This window comes from Coregonus lavaretus (assembly GCF_964263955.1).
Source record: "Coregonus lavaretus genome assembly, chromosome: 13".
Classification (NCBI taxonomy): domain Eukaryota; kingdom Metazoa; phylum Chordata; class Actinopteri; order Salmoniformes; family Salmonidae; genus Coregonus; species Coregonus lavaretus.
The window spans coordinates 41,766,347-41,778,981 of record NC_140000.1 but is presented as its reverse complement, the minus strand read 5'-3'; the positions used below and the strand labels follow the sequence as shown (position 1 = coordinate 41,778,981).

Genomic DNA, 12,635 nt, shown 5'->3' with positions numbered 1-12,635 from the left:
AGTAGGTGTGTCCAAACTTTTGACTGGTACTGTATATACAGGTCTTTTTTACGTGGCATCGAGACTCTCCGGTCCGTTTTAAGAAGAAAGGGAGTGGGGAGACTGAAGGAGTGATGGAGGGAAAGATGAAAGGCGACCGTGGTGCGTTTCCTCCATAGCGGCGGTTGGGCTGTGGCCACAGGCGGCTCCCTCAGACCCCATGGCCTCTGTGTTTGTGGTGTGTACACTGTGCACAGGTACGAACAAGAAAATCCCTGTTAAGTTGTCTTGTGGCACTTTGTTGAGAGCTGCGCCGGAGCCGTGGGGAATGTAGTGTGGACGTGCGAACTGAAGACCCTCAGAGTGAGGGAGGGAGGGAGGCTGCGTGTGTGATGTTCAGTTTCTTCATGGCCCGTTTGAAAGGGAAGGTGTATGTGTATCTAGGTGTGTGTGTGTGTGTGTGTGTGTGTGGGAGAGCATCTACGTTTGTGTGTGTGAGGTTCAGTCGCGCCGCAAGCCTGGCGGTGTCTCTGTACTCAGGGCCAGACGGTCGGGCGGCTCCCACGGGGTCCCTGGGATACGGAGCCTCCCGGCCGCTGTCATTCATCTGGTTAGGTTTGTCTGACCTCTGAACCCTCACCTCCAACCGTTTGACCCCCCACCACCACCAACCTCAAGGAGAGGGACAAAGCGCCCACCGCCAAGCTCTTTGACACCGAAGAGAAGAGACAAAGAAGGGAGAGAGGGAGATGGAGTGAAAGGAGCTGAGTAAAGAAGGGCAAGATGGTGAGGGAAGAGAGTGCCCAAACGAAATGATCAAATAGATGGAAAGGGAAAGAAATAGGGAAAGGATAGTGATGAGAGAGAGAGATGGAAACACAGTGAGCGAGGGAATGGCAGAATGGTCATTGAGACATAGGGATGACTGTGGTCAGTGACTGTGAGGTTTTACAGTAACTGCCTCCCATGACTCAAACAGAGAGGGGAAAACAATAGCACTCCTATCAGTACACAACTACAGCTATGAAAGCCTTTGACAATTGAGATTTCCATAATCTATATGGTTGTATAAATGGTCAGATGAGTTGAATTGTTGAATCAATATGGTCATAAATCTACCCCAACCTGCCATTTGTATTACTGTGTTTCATCCTGACAACATGGATACTAGAACAATAGCACTGAGTGGATACTAGAACAATAGCAATGAATGGATACTAGAAGAATAGCACTGAATGGATACTAGAACAATAACACTGGATGGATACTAGAAGAATAGTACTGAATGGATACTAGAACAATAGCACTGAGTGGATACTAGAACAATAGCACTGAATGGATACTAGATTACAACATCAACTCAACATGATGGAGTTCCCTCAGCCTCCCAGGACGATGGACCATCCTTCCATAATCTAATCTATCCCTCTCTCCCTGTGTCTATGCAGGACTGTGGCCTGGTGGTGCAACCAGATCAGCCCTGTGGTTTAGAGCCCCTCCCTGGGCCATTCTCTCCAGGCGAGCCCCAGGCCCGAACTCGGCCCTGCACCTCTGGGGATGTACCAGGTCTGTCCCCCCCCCCCCCCCCCCCAAAGATATCACTTCACATTGTTTTCATAGATAACGTTTCATACATAGCTGAAAGGATTTATGAATTACTGTCAGAAAAATTATTTCACTAAAAGGATCCTCAGAAATCTTCTACTTAGAAATAATTATCATCGCTCTGAAATGTTATGCATACGTGCCCAGATGTCCATATGAAACATTGGTGTGTGTGTATCTGTACAAGGCAAGGCTGATTTTAAGCGGCCAATACACTCTGCCCTTTGATTTAAGTGCAAAAGGTCAGAGGTTAAACTCAGCTATTAAAACCCAATATCCTACCCTGCAGGGCAGAGAATAAATGTCAGCAGAGAGAGCAATGTGATGTGTGTGTGGAGAATGATTACTCTCACAATGTGAAGCTTTGCTGTTGAAAAATCTGTGGAGATTTTGTTAATGGAAATATCTATATTCATTAATAACTATGTTTTTTGGAGCAGGAACAATTATCCACTTTATTCACTTCTGGTTGTCTGATTGCCTGCCCTCATTTTCTCTCTCCCTTTCTTTCTTTCCCTCCCTCTCTTCTTCTCTCTCCCTTTCTTTCCCTCCCTCTCTTTTTCTCTCCCCAGGTCGTTGGGTGGTTCCTTGCCTCAGCTGTGCCGACAACCGGACCTGTGACTGGAGAGAGGTTGCCTGGCAACCCGAGGGCTGTTACCACCCCTTGCTGGACCGCCCCCAGCTGCAGGACTGCATGATGTACAGGAAGGTAAGCCCTAAGGCAGGGGTAGGCAACTATATTCATCAGTGGGACGATTTTTGTCGAAGTGGATGCAAATTGACCACAACTAAGCCCAAAAAGAGATTGTATTTGAAAAGAACAATCATGTCATACCTTGTTGACATTGAGACACGATCACATACACTACATGGTCAAATGTATGTGGACACACCTTCAAATTAGTGGATTCGGCTATTTCAGCCACACCCGTTGCTGACAGATGTATAAAATCGAGGACACAGCCATGCAATCTCCATAGACAAACATTGACAGTAGAATAGCCCATACTGAAGAGCTCAGTGATTTTCAACGTGGCACCGTCATAGGATACCACCTTTCCAACAAGTCAGTTTGACAAATTTCTGCCCTGCTAGAGCTGACCGGTCAACTGTAAGTGCTGTTATTGTGAAGTGGAAAGGAGCAACAATGGCTCAGCCGCGAAGTGGTAGACCACACAAGCTCACAGAACTGGACCGTCGAGTGCTGAAGCACGTAGCCTGTAAAAATCGTCTGTCCTCGGTTGCAACACTCACTACCGAGTTCCAAACTGCCTCTGGAAGCAAAGTCAGTACAAGAACTGTTCGTCGGGAGCTTCATGAAATGGGTTTCCATGGCCAAGCAGCCGCACACAAGCCTAAGATCATCATGCACAATGCCAAGCATTGTTGGTAGAGCATGGCGTTTGCAACGCCAGGGTTGTGGGTTCGTTTCCCACGGGGGGCCAGTATGAAAATGTATGCACTCACTAACTGTAAGTCGCTCTGGATAAGAGCGTTTGCTAAATGACTAAAATGTCAATGTTAAATGTGTGAAGCTTGGACTCTAGAGCAGTGGAATCTTGTTCTCTGGAGTGATAAATCACACTTCAACATCTGGCAGTTCGACGGACGAATCTGGGTTTGGCAGATGCCCAGAGAACGCTACCTGCCAACTGTAAAGTTTGGTGGAGGAAGAATAATGGTCTGGGGCTTTTTCATGGTTCGGGCTGGGCCCCTTAGTTCCAGTGAAGGGAAATCTTAACGCTACAGCATGCAATGACATTCTAGACGATTCTGTGCTTCCAACTTTTTGGCAACAGTTTGGGGAAGGCCCTTTCCTGTTTCAGCATGACAATACCCCCGTGCACAAAACAAGGTCCATACAGAGTAGTTTGTCCAGATCAGTGTGGAAGAACTTGACTGGCCTGCACAGAGCCGTGACCTCAACCCCATCGAACACCTTTGGAATTAATTGGACCGCCTACTGCGAGCCAGGCCTAATCGCCCAACATCATTCCTCAACCTCACTGATGCTCTCGTGGCTGAATGGAAGCAAGTCCCCGCAGCAATGTTCCAACATCTAGTGGAAAGCCTTCCCAGCAGAGGCTGTTATAGCAGTAAACGGGGGACCAAATCCATATTAATGCCCGTGATTTTGGAATGAGATGATGTTCGACGAGCAGTGTATGTCCATAGCCCATGACCTGAGTTCAGGCACTGCTCTCATGTTCCTAGCTAGCTCTCTTCTCAGGTTACTGTCCCACAACCTACTAACAGTACAGATTAGCTATTAGCTTGTTCCCCAAAAGCAGGAGGTAGTTAGGATAGGTTAGCAGCGGGCGCTAACTTGGCGCTAACAAGGCACTCCAGATGAGTCATAAAAGATTACCCATGGATCCAGACAGCAGCGCCGACAGATTCAGTGAGAGTGCTAATATTTTCCACATAAGACACACACACACACTACTGTATGTCTATGTGTGTGAGAGATATTGCACAGGGGATAACGGAATGATATGGAAGCCAGATGTATTGGTCAGGCTCTCTAGCGTGTGTGAAAAAGGTGTGGGCAGATACAGCATGTGTTAAGACTACGCTAACCAGCATGCATCTGGTCTAAAGATGGGCCAGAGATGATCATGTAAGGATAACAAGACAGGCAGTGTCTAGCACATTTCCCTTGTGAGTTAATGTGAGGGCTGAGCCATCCCTCAAACATCTCTCTTTTCTTTTTCTTTCTCGCTCCCCCCCCTCTCTCCGTCTTATTGAATCCAGGTGGTGAGGGTAGATGAGGTAGGCTATGGTATGATGCCTCTGAGGTGTGAGACTAGGGTTTATGTGACGCTGTATGAATAGGTTTATAAACCCAGCAGGGGGTGGCAGAGCTGAGGACAGGAGGAGTGGTGGAGGGACAGAAGCAGTATACTGTATGAACTAAAGTCTCAGCCTTTTGCTCAAATACTGCAGTAATGCTAATGGGATGGCATGCAGTTCGCTGCACTGGTGTCACTGTATGGAGCGGCCCTCAGGAACGTAAAGCCGTTAAATCACCCCAGGAAATATATAAGGCATAGTAGGTATACATCTTAGAGCAGTGGTATTCAAACTTTTTCAGATGGGACCCCATTTTGTCCTCTAGAATTTCTGGGGAACCCATTTTGTCCACTAGAATTTCTGGGGAACCAATTTTTTCCCAATAATTTCTTGCGATCCCACCCCAAATCTAATGACACAACCTTAAAATCTGTAAATTTAGATTTTTACATATAACCTTCAATTCATTGCATTTTCATATTTTATCAAAATGAAAATAAACCAATAAATGCATTTACTCAAAAGAATTGTATCTTTCAAATTATCTTTCTCAAAAAATTTTGTATACTGCCCCATACAATAATCTGTACTCTTAATTTTTGTTCCTAAAAAAACAAACATTTTGGCGACCCACTGCAGCTTGCAACCCCGACTTTGAGCCATATTAGGCATTTACAATCTTAGGGCTTCCTATAGGCTTAATCAAATATCTCTAGTGAATGTGGGTAGTGGCTTAGTGAAAGCTGTCTCTAGTGAATGTGAGTAGGTGTTTGTGAAAGAGTTGCCAGTTACTTCCAGGACAGAGGTCCGTGTGAACGTGTGATTAAAGTGGGACTTTAGCCACTTTAGCTCACATTGCAGCTAATGCTAATAGAGCCTCTCAACTTCCTATCCTCACATACCCTACCCGTCTACCCCTCTCGCCGTGGTCCCTGATGTCAAATGTAGTCACAAACACAGCCGTGCGCGAACACACTTTCTCTTTTCATTTTTCATCCCTTGACCGTTTCTGACAGGAGACTTTAATATGTATCTGTATCAATAGTGATTTGACACATGAGTTATGAGTTAGGTCAATTTGCTCCAGCTGTCGTGTTTTATGACGTTTCTCTGGACTTCCCCATTTTCTCCTCAACAGATTTGGACAATCAGAAGCTTTCACAGAGATGAGATGTTTGCTACCTCTCACTCTAAACTACAGTCCATCTGTTTTGGCTCTGTTCCGTGTTTGAAAAGGTTATTTCACACACTCTGATTGGCTTAGCTGGAAACTGATTTGGACACTGACTGGACACTGTCATATCTCTTTTCATATGTCATATTGTGTTATGTTGATTGGTCGTAATAGAAGCATCCCACTGGGCACAGACGTCTATTCCACATTGGTTCAACATAATTTCATTGAAATTATGTGGAAACAACGTTGATTCAACCAGTGTATGCCTAGTGGGCTTTGCCTCTCATGTGTAAACATTTAGGCAATGATGCAGTCAGCCATAAAGGTCAGCAGTTATAGATTTAAATACATGCCAGTCAACTACAGTGAAATCATTTTGGAGTGCAAATTCAATGTAAACTGGGCCATATTCATTAGGTAGCAAACAGAAGAAAAAGGGCTGAAACAGGGAGGGACTACCTGAACTTGTCCAATAATAAATGCTTGGTACGTTTTGCTACGGTGTGCCCTAATGAATAGAATGTGTTCTTGATCCTGTCAAGTCAAAACCATTATTCTTGCCACTCAGGTAATGTTCATAGGTGACTCCACTAACCGGGGAATGATGTACTTCCTGATGGAGCGGGTCAACTCTAGTCTGGAGGACTGGGGCAAGGCCCACGACAGCCTGGTCTATCGCAACGTCAACCAGGGACACACACACGTCTCCTACTCCTACTACCCCCAGTTCTGGCTGGAGCAGAGCCACAAACCCACCTTCCAGAGGACCCTAGAGCAGCTCATACTGAGGTGAAGGAGAGGGGGAGTCTGGGTGGGTGGATGGGTGAGGGCACCCCTGCTGCACTACAGTATGTCCTGTAATCACTGCAATCTACTCATCAGCTGTTAGATGGGCATCAAGAAGCCATATCTATGCGGAAGCCATTTTGGCTCCTAGCTCCCATAGACACTCGAAGCTCTGTCCCCCCATATGGAGAGGAAGCCTTAATCAGTTTCTGTGATCAAAGGGCCGGGGGCTGTGTTTAAGAGTCATGTGTTAGGAGTCGTGTCACAGTGTAATTTAACACAGCAGATCTCCCAACCACGGCTCTCTCTCTGGGACCGCACTTTGCTTTGGATGTGGCTACTGAAGTATATGCTGAGCAGGTGCTGTGTGTGTGTGTGTGTGTGTGTGTGTGTGTGTGTGTGTGTGTGTGTGTGTGTGTGTGTGTGTGTGTGTGTGTGTGTGTGTGTGTGTGTGTGTGTGTGTGTCCACAGTAGCGCGTTAGAACAATTGTCAGCATGTGTGCCTATGCCTGTTCAATAGATATAGTCCTACTGCCGAGCTGATGTCTTTTTGACCTTTGATCCCCTCCGAAGGTCGCAACCCTTGGAGAACTCCCGTCAGACTGTGCTGGTGGCAGGAGGTGTCCAGTGGCTCAACACCATCCATCTGAGGATCATGAGAGAGGTGCTGGAGAGGTAAACCCACTGATGCATACACTCTGTGGCAAACGCCCTTCCTGACGTTGTTCAGGAATTAGCAACTGCTTAATTAAATCTATTCACTGGCCAAGAATAGATCTAATTTAGAGATGCAGCTTACCCACCTCTCTCCTCCAGGGAAGGGCTACAGAATATCATGGTGGTGGTGAAGTCTCTGGGCATGGGCTTCCATCTCCCTGTGGACGGCATCCGCTCTCTCTCACTGGTAGGTCCATCCTCCTGTTTGTGTGCAATCAGTTTCACTCTTTTCATGGTGTCTCCTCCTCAACTCTTTTCTCTGTTTGACTGCTCTGTTTCTCTCTCTGAATCTCTCTCTCTCGATCACTTTCTCTCACTCTGTCTCTCTCTTTTCTTTTCTCTCACTCTCTCGCTCACTCTCTCTCTCTTTTTTCTGTCTTCCTCGTTCTTCCTCTCTCTCTCTTCCTCTCTCTCTCTCTCTTTTCCCCCTCAGCTTCTCTCTTCACTCTAATAATTTTTCCATGCTGTTCATTTGACTGTTTATCTGTTAAAGTTTTTAAAAGCCAGTGCTTAGGCACCTGGTGGATAGCCCTCTGACCGTGCCGTGTGTATTTATCTAAAACATTATTGGCTAATAGTCCATGGCGTCCAACATGCTGACTGATCCAACATCAGCAATGGCACCCATTCAACAGCAATATAACTAATTCAATTCAACGGTCAGTTATACTTCAGACGTGTTGCAATAGGGGCATCAGAGAACTGTACAAATGTTATGGCTACGATATGGCTCCCACTGTGAATGTTTTAAGATAGTTTTTCCTTATGTTGAGTAGTGATTACGTCTTTGTTGTCTTACTTTAACTTGCCCAGAGAGGAGTACAGGAGCTGTACAGAGAGAACAGCAACATCCTCACCGCTGCAAAGCACTATGGGTATGAGGTCATAGACACATTCAGCATCACCATGGGCCGCTACAAAGAGTTCCTGCAGGGACGGTGCGCCTGCCATTTTCATGAGGTAAACCCCCCCACCCGCCTTCACCCTCGTCTAGAAAACGACAGTAGCCCATGTTCTTGCCCCACCCTTATTGAAACAGTGTGTATCACCTTGAACATCCTAATTCAGCATGTTCGTTTTGTTCATCATAGTTTATATTCATTCTCAGTATTTGGTTAACCTCCCAGTCAGTTATCCAAATCACAGCACAATGTTATCAACACTATAACACAGGTATTGCATGTCTCTCTCTGGATACAGTAATTGATACCAATTGTAACTAATGGTTTGTCTAAATCTCAGTGGCCAGGGAACATAGCTAGATCCACAGCAAGCTCTTTCCCCAAGGACTCCCTCTCTCTCTCCGACTGTAATTTCTGAAATAACTTAATTATGGATACTTGCTATTTCTGTTCGCACACACTCCGACTTACCATGAGGGAATCTTTGGGCTTAAATAATCCTTGGCTTTAAACCTACGGAGGATCCAAATACCGAGCAGCCATTTTCTGGGCCTAGAGGAAATCGGTTCTTATGCCCTCTTGATTGAACAATCCCCCTCCATGTCAGGGAGCTTTCTAGAAGGAAATCCTGCTGTACCATACAGACGCACACACAGTGGTGTAAAGTACTTAAGTAAAAATACTTTTAGGTACTACTTAAGTAGTTTTTTGGGGTATCTGTACTTTACTTTACTATTTATCTTTTTTTACAACTTTTACTTTTACTCCACTACATTCCTAAAGAAAATAATGTACTTTTTACTCCATACATTTTTCCTGACGCCTAAAAGTACTCGTTACATTTAGAATGCTCAAGCAGGACAGAATTATGGCACATATCAATATAACGCTTTGTCATTCCTACTGCCTCTGATCTGGCGGACTCACGAAACAAATACTGTGTTTGTAAATTATGTCTGAGTGTTGGAGTGTGCCCCTGTCTGTCCGTAATTAAAAATAATATGAAAATAGTGCCATCTGGTTTGCTTAATATAAGGAATTTGATGTATAGCTTTTACTTTTACTTTGTACTTTTACTCAAGTATGACAATTGAGTACTTTTTCTACCACTGCACACACACACACACACACACACACACACTCCCCTTCTCCCCCTTCTCCAGCTCCCTGTAAAAAGAACAGTCACTTGTTTTAATTGAGCTATAAAATTGGCCCATGGATCGGTTAATCAGTAATTAGCAGTTAGGCCGGGTTTTATTGGGCCGTAAAGCCCCACGTTGATAGCAGCTGGGCCCCAGCACGTGTGTGAAGTGGTTTTCAGCATACGTACGAGGACATGTGCACCGCCTCCGTATCCCCGCCCTCCCCTCCCAGTTCATATTGGTCTTAAGTGACAACAGGATTTCCCATAGGGAAGCCAGAAGGATGTTTGGGACCCATTAATTAAGTAATGTCTAACCCAAGCCCCTGAGGGGATGGAAAGGGTTTCTATTATGTCAGGATTTAGGTCAGGCTTGGATTGTCCCAGCGTGGTTTATAATAGAGTTAGAGGAACCCCAGACTGTGACCATGGATTTCCACTCTGTTCTGTGAAACCCCAGGCAACATTAGCTAGCCTCCGGTATTAGAAGCTCTGGCCATGGTCTAGTTAGTTAGTTACAGTATAATATAAGTATGTAGATGTTGTGTTAGAGGTGAGGTGTTGATGTGGTTCTCCTCGCTGTGTTCCTTGAAGGTGGAGAAGCTGTCGTTCTCCAAGGCTCCCCTGCACAGGAAGATGAAGCTCCTTCGACACGGCGAGGAACCTGGAACCGGAACCAGTGGAACTGGAACTGGGTTCAGTGATCAGCCCTCCCTGCAGCACCAGGACCAGTGGGCGGGGTCTAACTCCTCCACCTATCACGTGAGAGGAGCAGTGAACCAGGTGTACTCGCAGATCCTGCTGAGTAGACTGTGTGTGAGAGACACGGGAAACTAGACCCACCCCTCGCCACCACTGACTGTGTGCGTGCTTGTGTCCTTGCTTACTAACGTGCGTGCGTGCGTGCGTGCGTGCGTGCGTGTGTGTGTGTGTGTGTGTGTGTGTGTGTGTCTCCATACAAGCGTCTTTCTAAAGAATGAGAGGTCATTCCGTCCAGGAAGTGCTGGAGTAACAGGAGAGTCCTGACTGGTCAGCCGTGAGACAGACATCACCACTGTCTGTCACACTGACCTCCTCTGATTGGCCCACACACTGGGCCCCCCGTCATGTGACTTCTACCTCTGCTAGGTAGAGGTTTCCAGATGGCCGAAAGAGGGGGATCGCTGGCCTACTGCCGAAAGACGAGGGAAGCAGCTGGATAAAGAAAAAAGAGGAGAGCAAGAGTGACTGTCGAAGGAGTGTGTCGTGTGCACATCCCAAATGTAAGCCCTGCTCTCCCACCAACCGACAATGCTCCCTCAATGCTCCAGCACAAACCCTTACAATTTTATAGTTTTATAGTTGTGGAAACGTTGTTGAAATGTGGTACAGCAGTGGATCTCAAACCTCTCCTCAGGGACCCCCGGCAATTCCATGTATTTGATGTATTCCAGAGCTAGCACAACTGATTCAGATTCAACTTGTCAACCAATCAGGTGAGCTAGTTCAGGGCTACAACATTGTGAAACGTCTGGGGGTCCCCGAGGAGAGGTTTGAGAGCCACTGTTGTACAACTTTTGATGTGTGCCTCTGATGCCTTTATGCATCAGGAAAGCCTATCTCTTGCCATTAGAGGGACTTTTGGATGTCCAGCTATTCCTCCTCATATACCTCATTCTTCCGCGTGTTCTGTGGATACCACAACGTATTCTATTCTATGCCAAAGATATGACGAAAGCTGAGCTATTCTTCAAGCGAATTTTCTTATATTTCTATATATTTTTCTACAGATGTTTATGCGTGCCTATATTGTTGATAATCAGTGTATAATGTTTTACATGCAGCATATTGTTTACATGCTAATGAAGGCTATGTATTTATACATATTGTCTGATCTGTCCTCCGATCATTTGTATGGAGGGAACTGAGCTGGTGAAGATGAAGGTAATTGTAACAGATAGCCACAAACACATGCATACACACACACACATACACACAAGAGTGGAGACCACCTGCATAGCTCTGTTTAGTAGTCCTATGGAACATTGATAGCAAACCTAATCATTTGATTCAGTGATTTTGAAGGAAAACTGAAGGAAAAAGAACAGAAAGACATTATATTTGCTTTATGCAAAATATTATCAACACTATTAATTTATTATTAAAGAACATGTATCTTCAAATGGCACTAACTTCAGCTTTGTGTTTCCAGATGGTACATATAAGAGTTATTCCATTGCAATATTCTCACATTAAAATATATATTTTCTTAACTTAACTTTGTGTCCATAAACTGTTCTGAAAGCATGAAACTGTATTTTGAAAGTTCCACAAAGCCCTAGCTTTTAAACAATTAGGATGTTGGCCTCGCAGATTTCCCCTTTAAGTTGTGCACCACATGAGGATAAGCCTGTGCATACTGTTTGCGCACAGAATTCGACAAATCCTTTAACAGTCATCATCACAATTCAACCATGCAGAGGTATGAAGACGTGTGATTCTCTGAAGAATTTGGGCAGAGGCGCGCTCTTTTGTTTTCCTTCGTTTTGTAATTTCCTTCGTGCCACCAAGACAGCGTTTGATCATATTTCTTGTCGCGCATAGGCCTATACATCTCTGTCACCTGGTTTAGGAGGACCTAATTAGGGAAACAAATGTTCAATTAGGCTACAACTGTGCTATAATAAAATGGATATCGGTATAATGCGGTTTTACTCCGTCTCGCGCGTAATGTGCCCTGTCTGACTCCGCTTTGCAGTCATGTCCCGGTAATCCGACACATCCAATCACCCTACCCACCGTGTGATCTGGGCAGAGATCGAGCAACACGATCGAAAGTAAAACTAATGTATATTTAAATGTAGGCGTAAGTCGTATTTAAGGTCAATGTAATGTTAGGGCCTTATACCAGAAAGTTATTAGTCTATTTTATTCAGGCCTACTTACAATTAAAATGGTGTGTTCAAATTATGTAGCTAAGGCGTATCTAAAAAACTTTATAAACACGGTTATATGACCGCAATGAAATGTAATACAATGTAGCGATATATTGAACATATATCCATATTTGTTTAAAACGTTGGTTTTACAGTTTGTAGATCAAATAAAGGGAACGCATACAAAGTGAAGTGCGTGCATAAAGTGTTTCAAATTGAATGGTCTTGTGCGGCATGTGGCTAATTAACAGCATTGAGTGGGTGAGGGATAGAATAAGGTAAGACGCAACAGTCTCGATCAAAAGGTAGGTTAATGTAAAAGGTTATAGACAAAGGCTTGACTTTTGGGCACATGTAACTGCCCTGAAGACGGTGGGCCTGCCGCCTGGTTTGTTGTCGCGCCAAGGACCTCTGATATCAAATTTCAGCCAGACCTTTCACTCTGCACTGTTTTACTCGGGGAATTTGAAAGGCTTGGGGGGTTGTGACATTTCTGGGGGCTGAGGAGACCTCACCTCGTCTGCAAAATACCACCCTATAGCCCAGTCCACTATAATCAACAGTCAACCCTTTTGAAAATGTCATTAAATTGTCTCGCTGAAATTGCTCTCTGACTGTAC

The 12,635-nt window shown here is 45.1% G+C and overlaps 1 protein-coding gene across 1 annotated transcript in view; it reads left to right on the top strand.

Moving 5' to 3' along the window:
* Positions 1-9,937, top strand: part of LOC311140434 (cadherin-like and PC-esterase domain-containing protein 1) — a gene marked incomplete at both ends in the record, with an annotated part of 89,860 nt that extends 79,923 nt beyond the window's left edge. The window contains 7 exons of the mRNA XM_084175492.1: positions 1,428-1,545; positions 2,157-2,293; positions 6,123-6,343; positions 6,914-7,015; positions 7,157-7,244; positions 7,871-8,017; positions 9,695-9,937. Of these exons, the coding sequence (XP_084031618.1) occupies positions 1,428-1,545; positions 2,157-2,293; positions 6,123-6,343; positions 6,914-7,015; positions 7,157-7,244; positions 7,871-8,017; positions 9,695-9,937 (1,056 nt within the window). The remainder of the gene's footprint in view (positions 1-1,427; positions 1,546-2,156; positions 2,294-6,122; positions 6,344-6,913; positions 7,016-7,156; positions 7,245-7,870; positions 8,018-9,694) is intronic.
* Between the last annotated feature and the right edge of the window lie 2,698 nt (positions 9,938-12,635).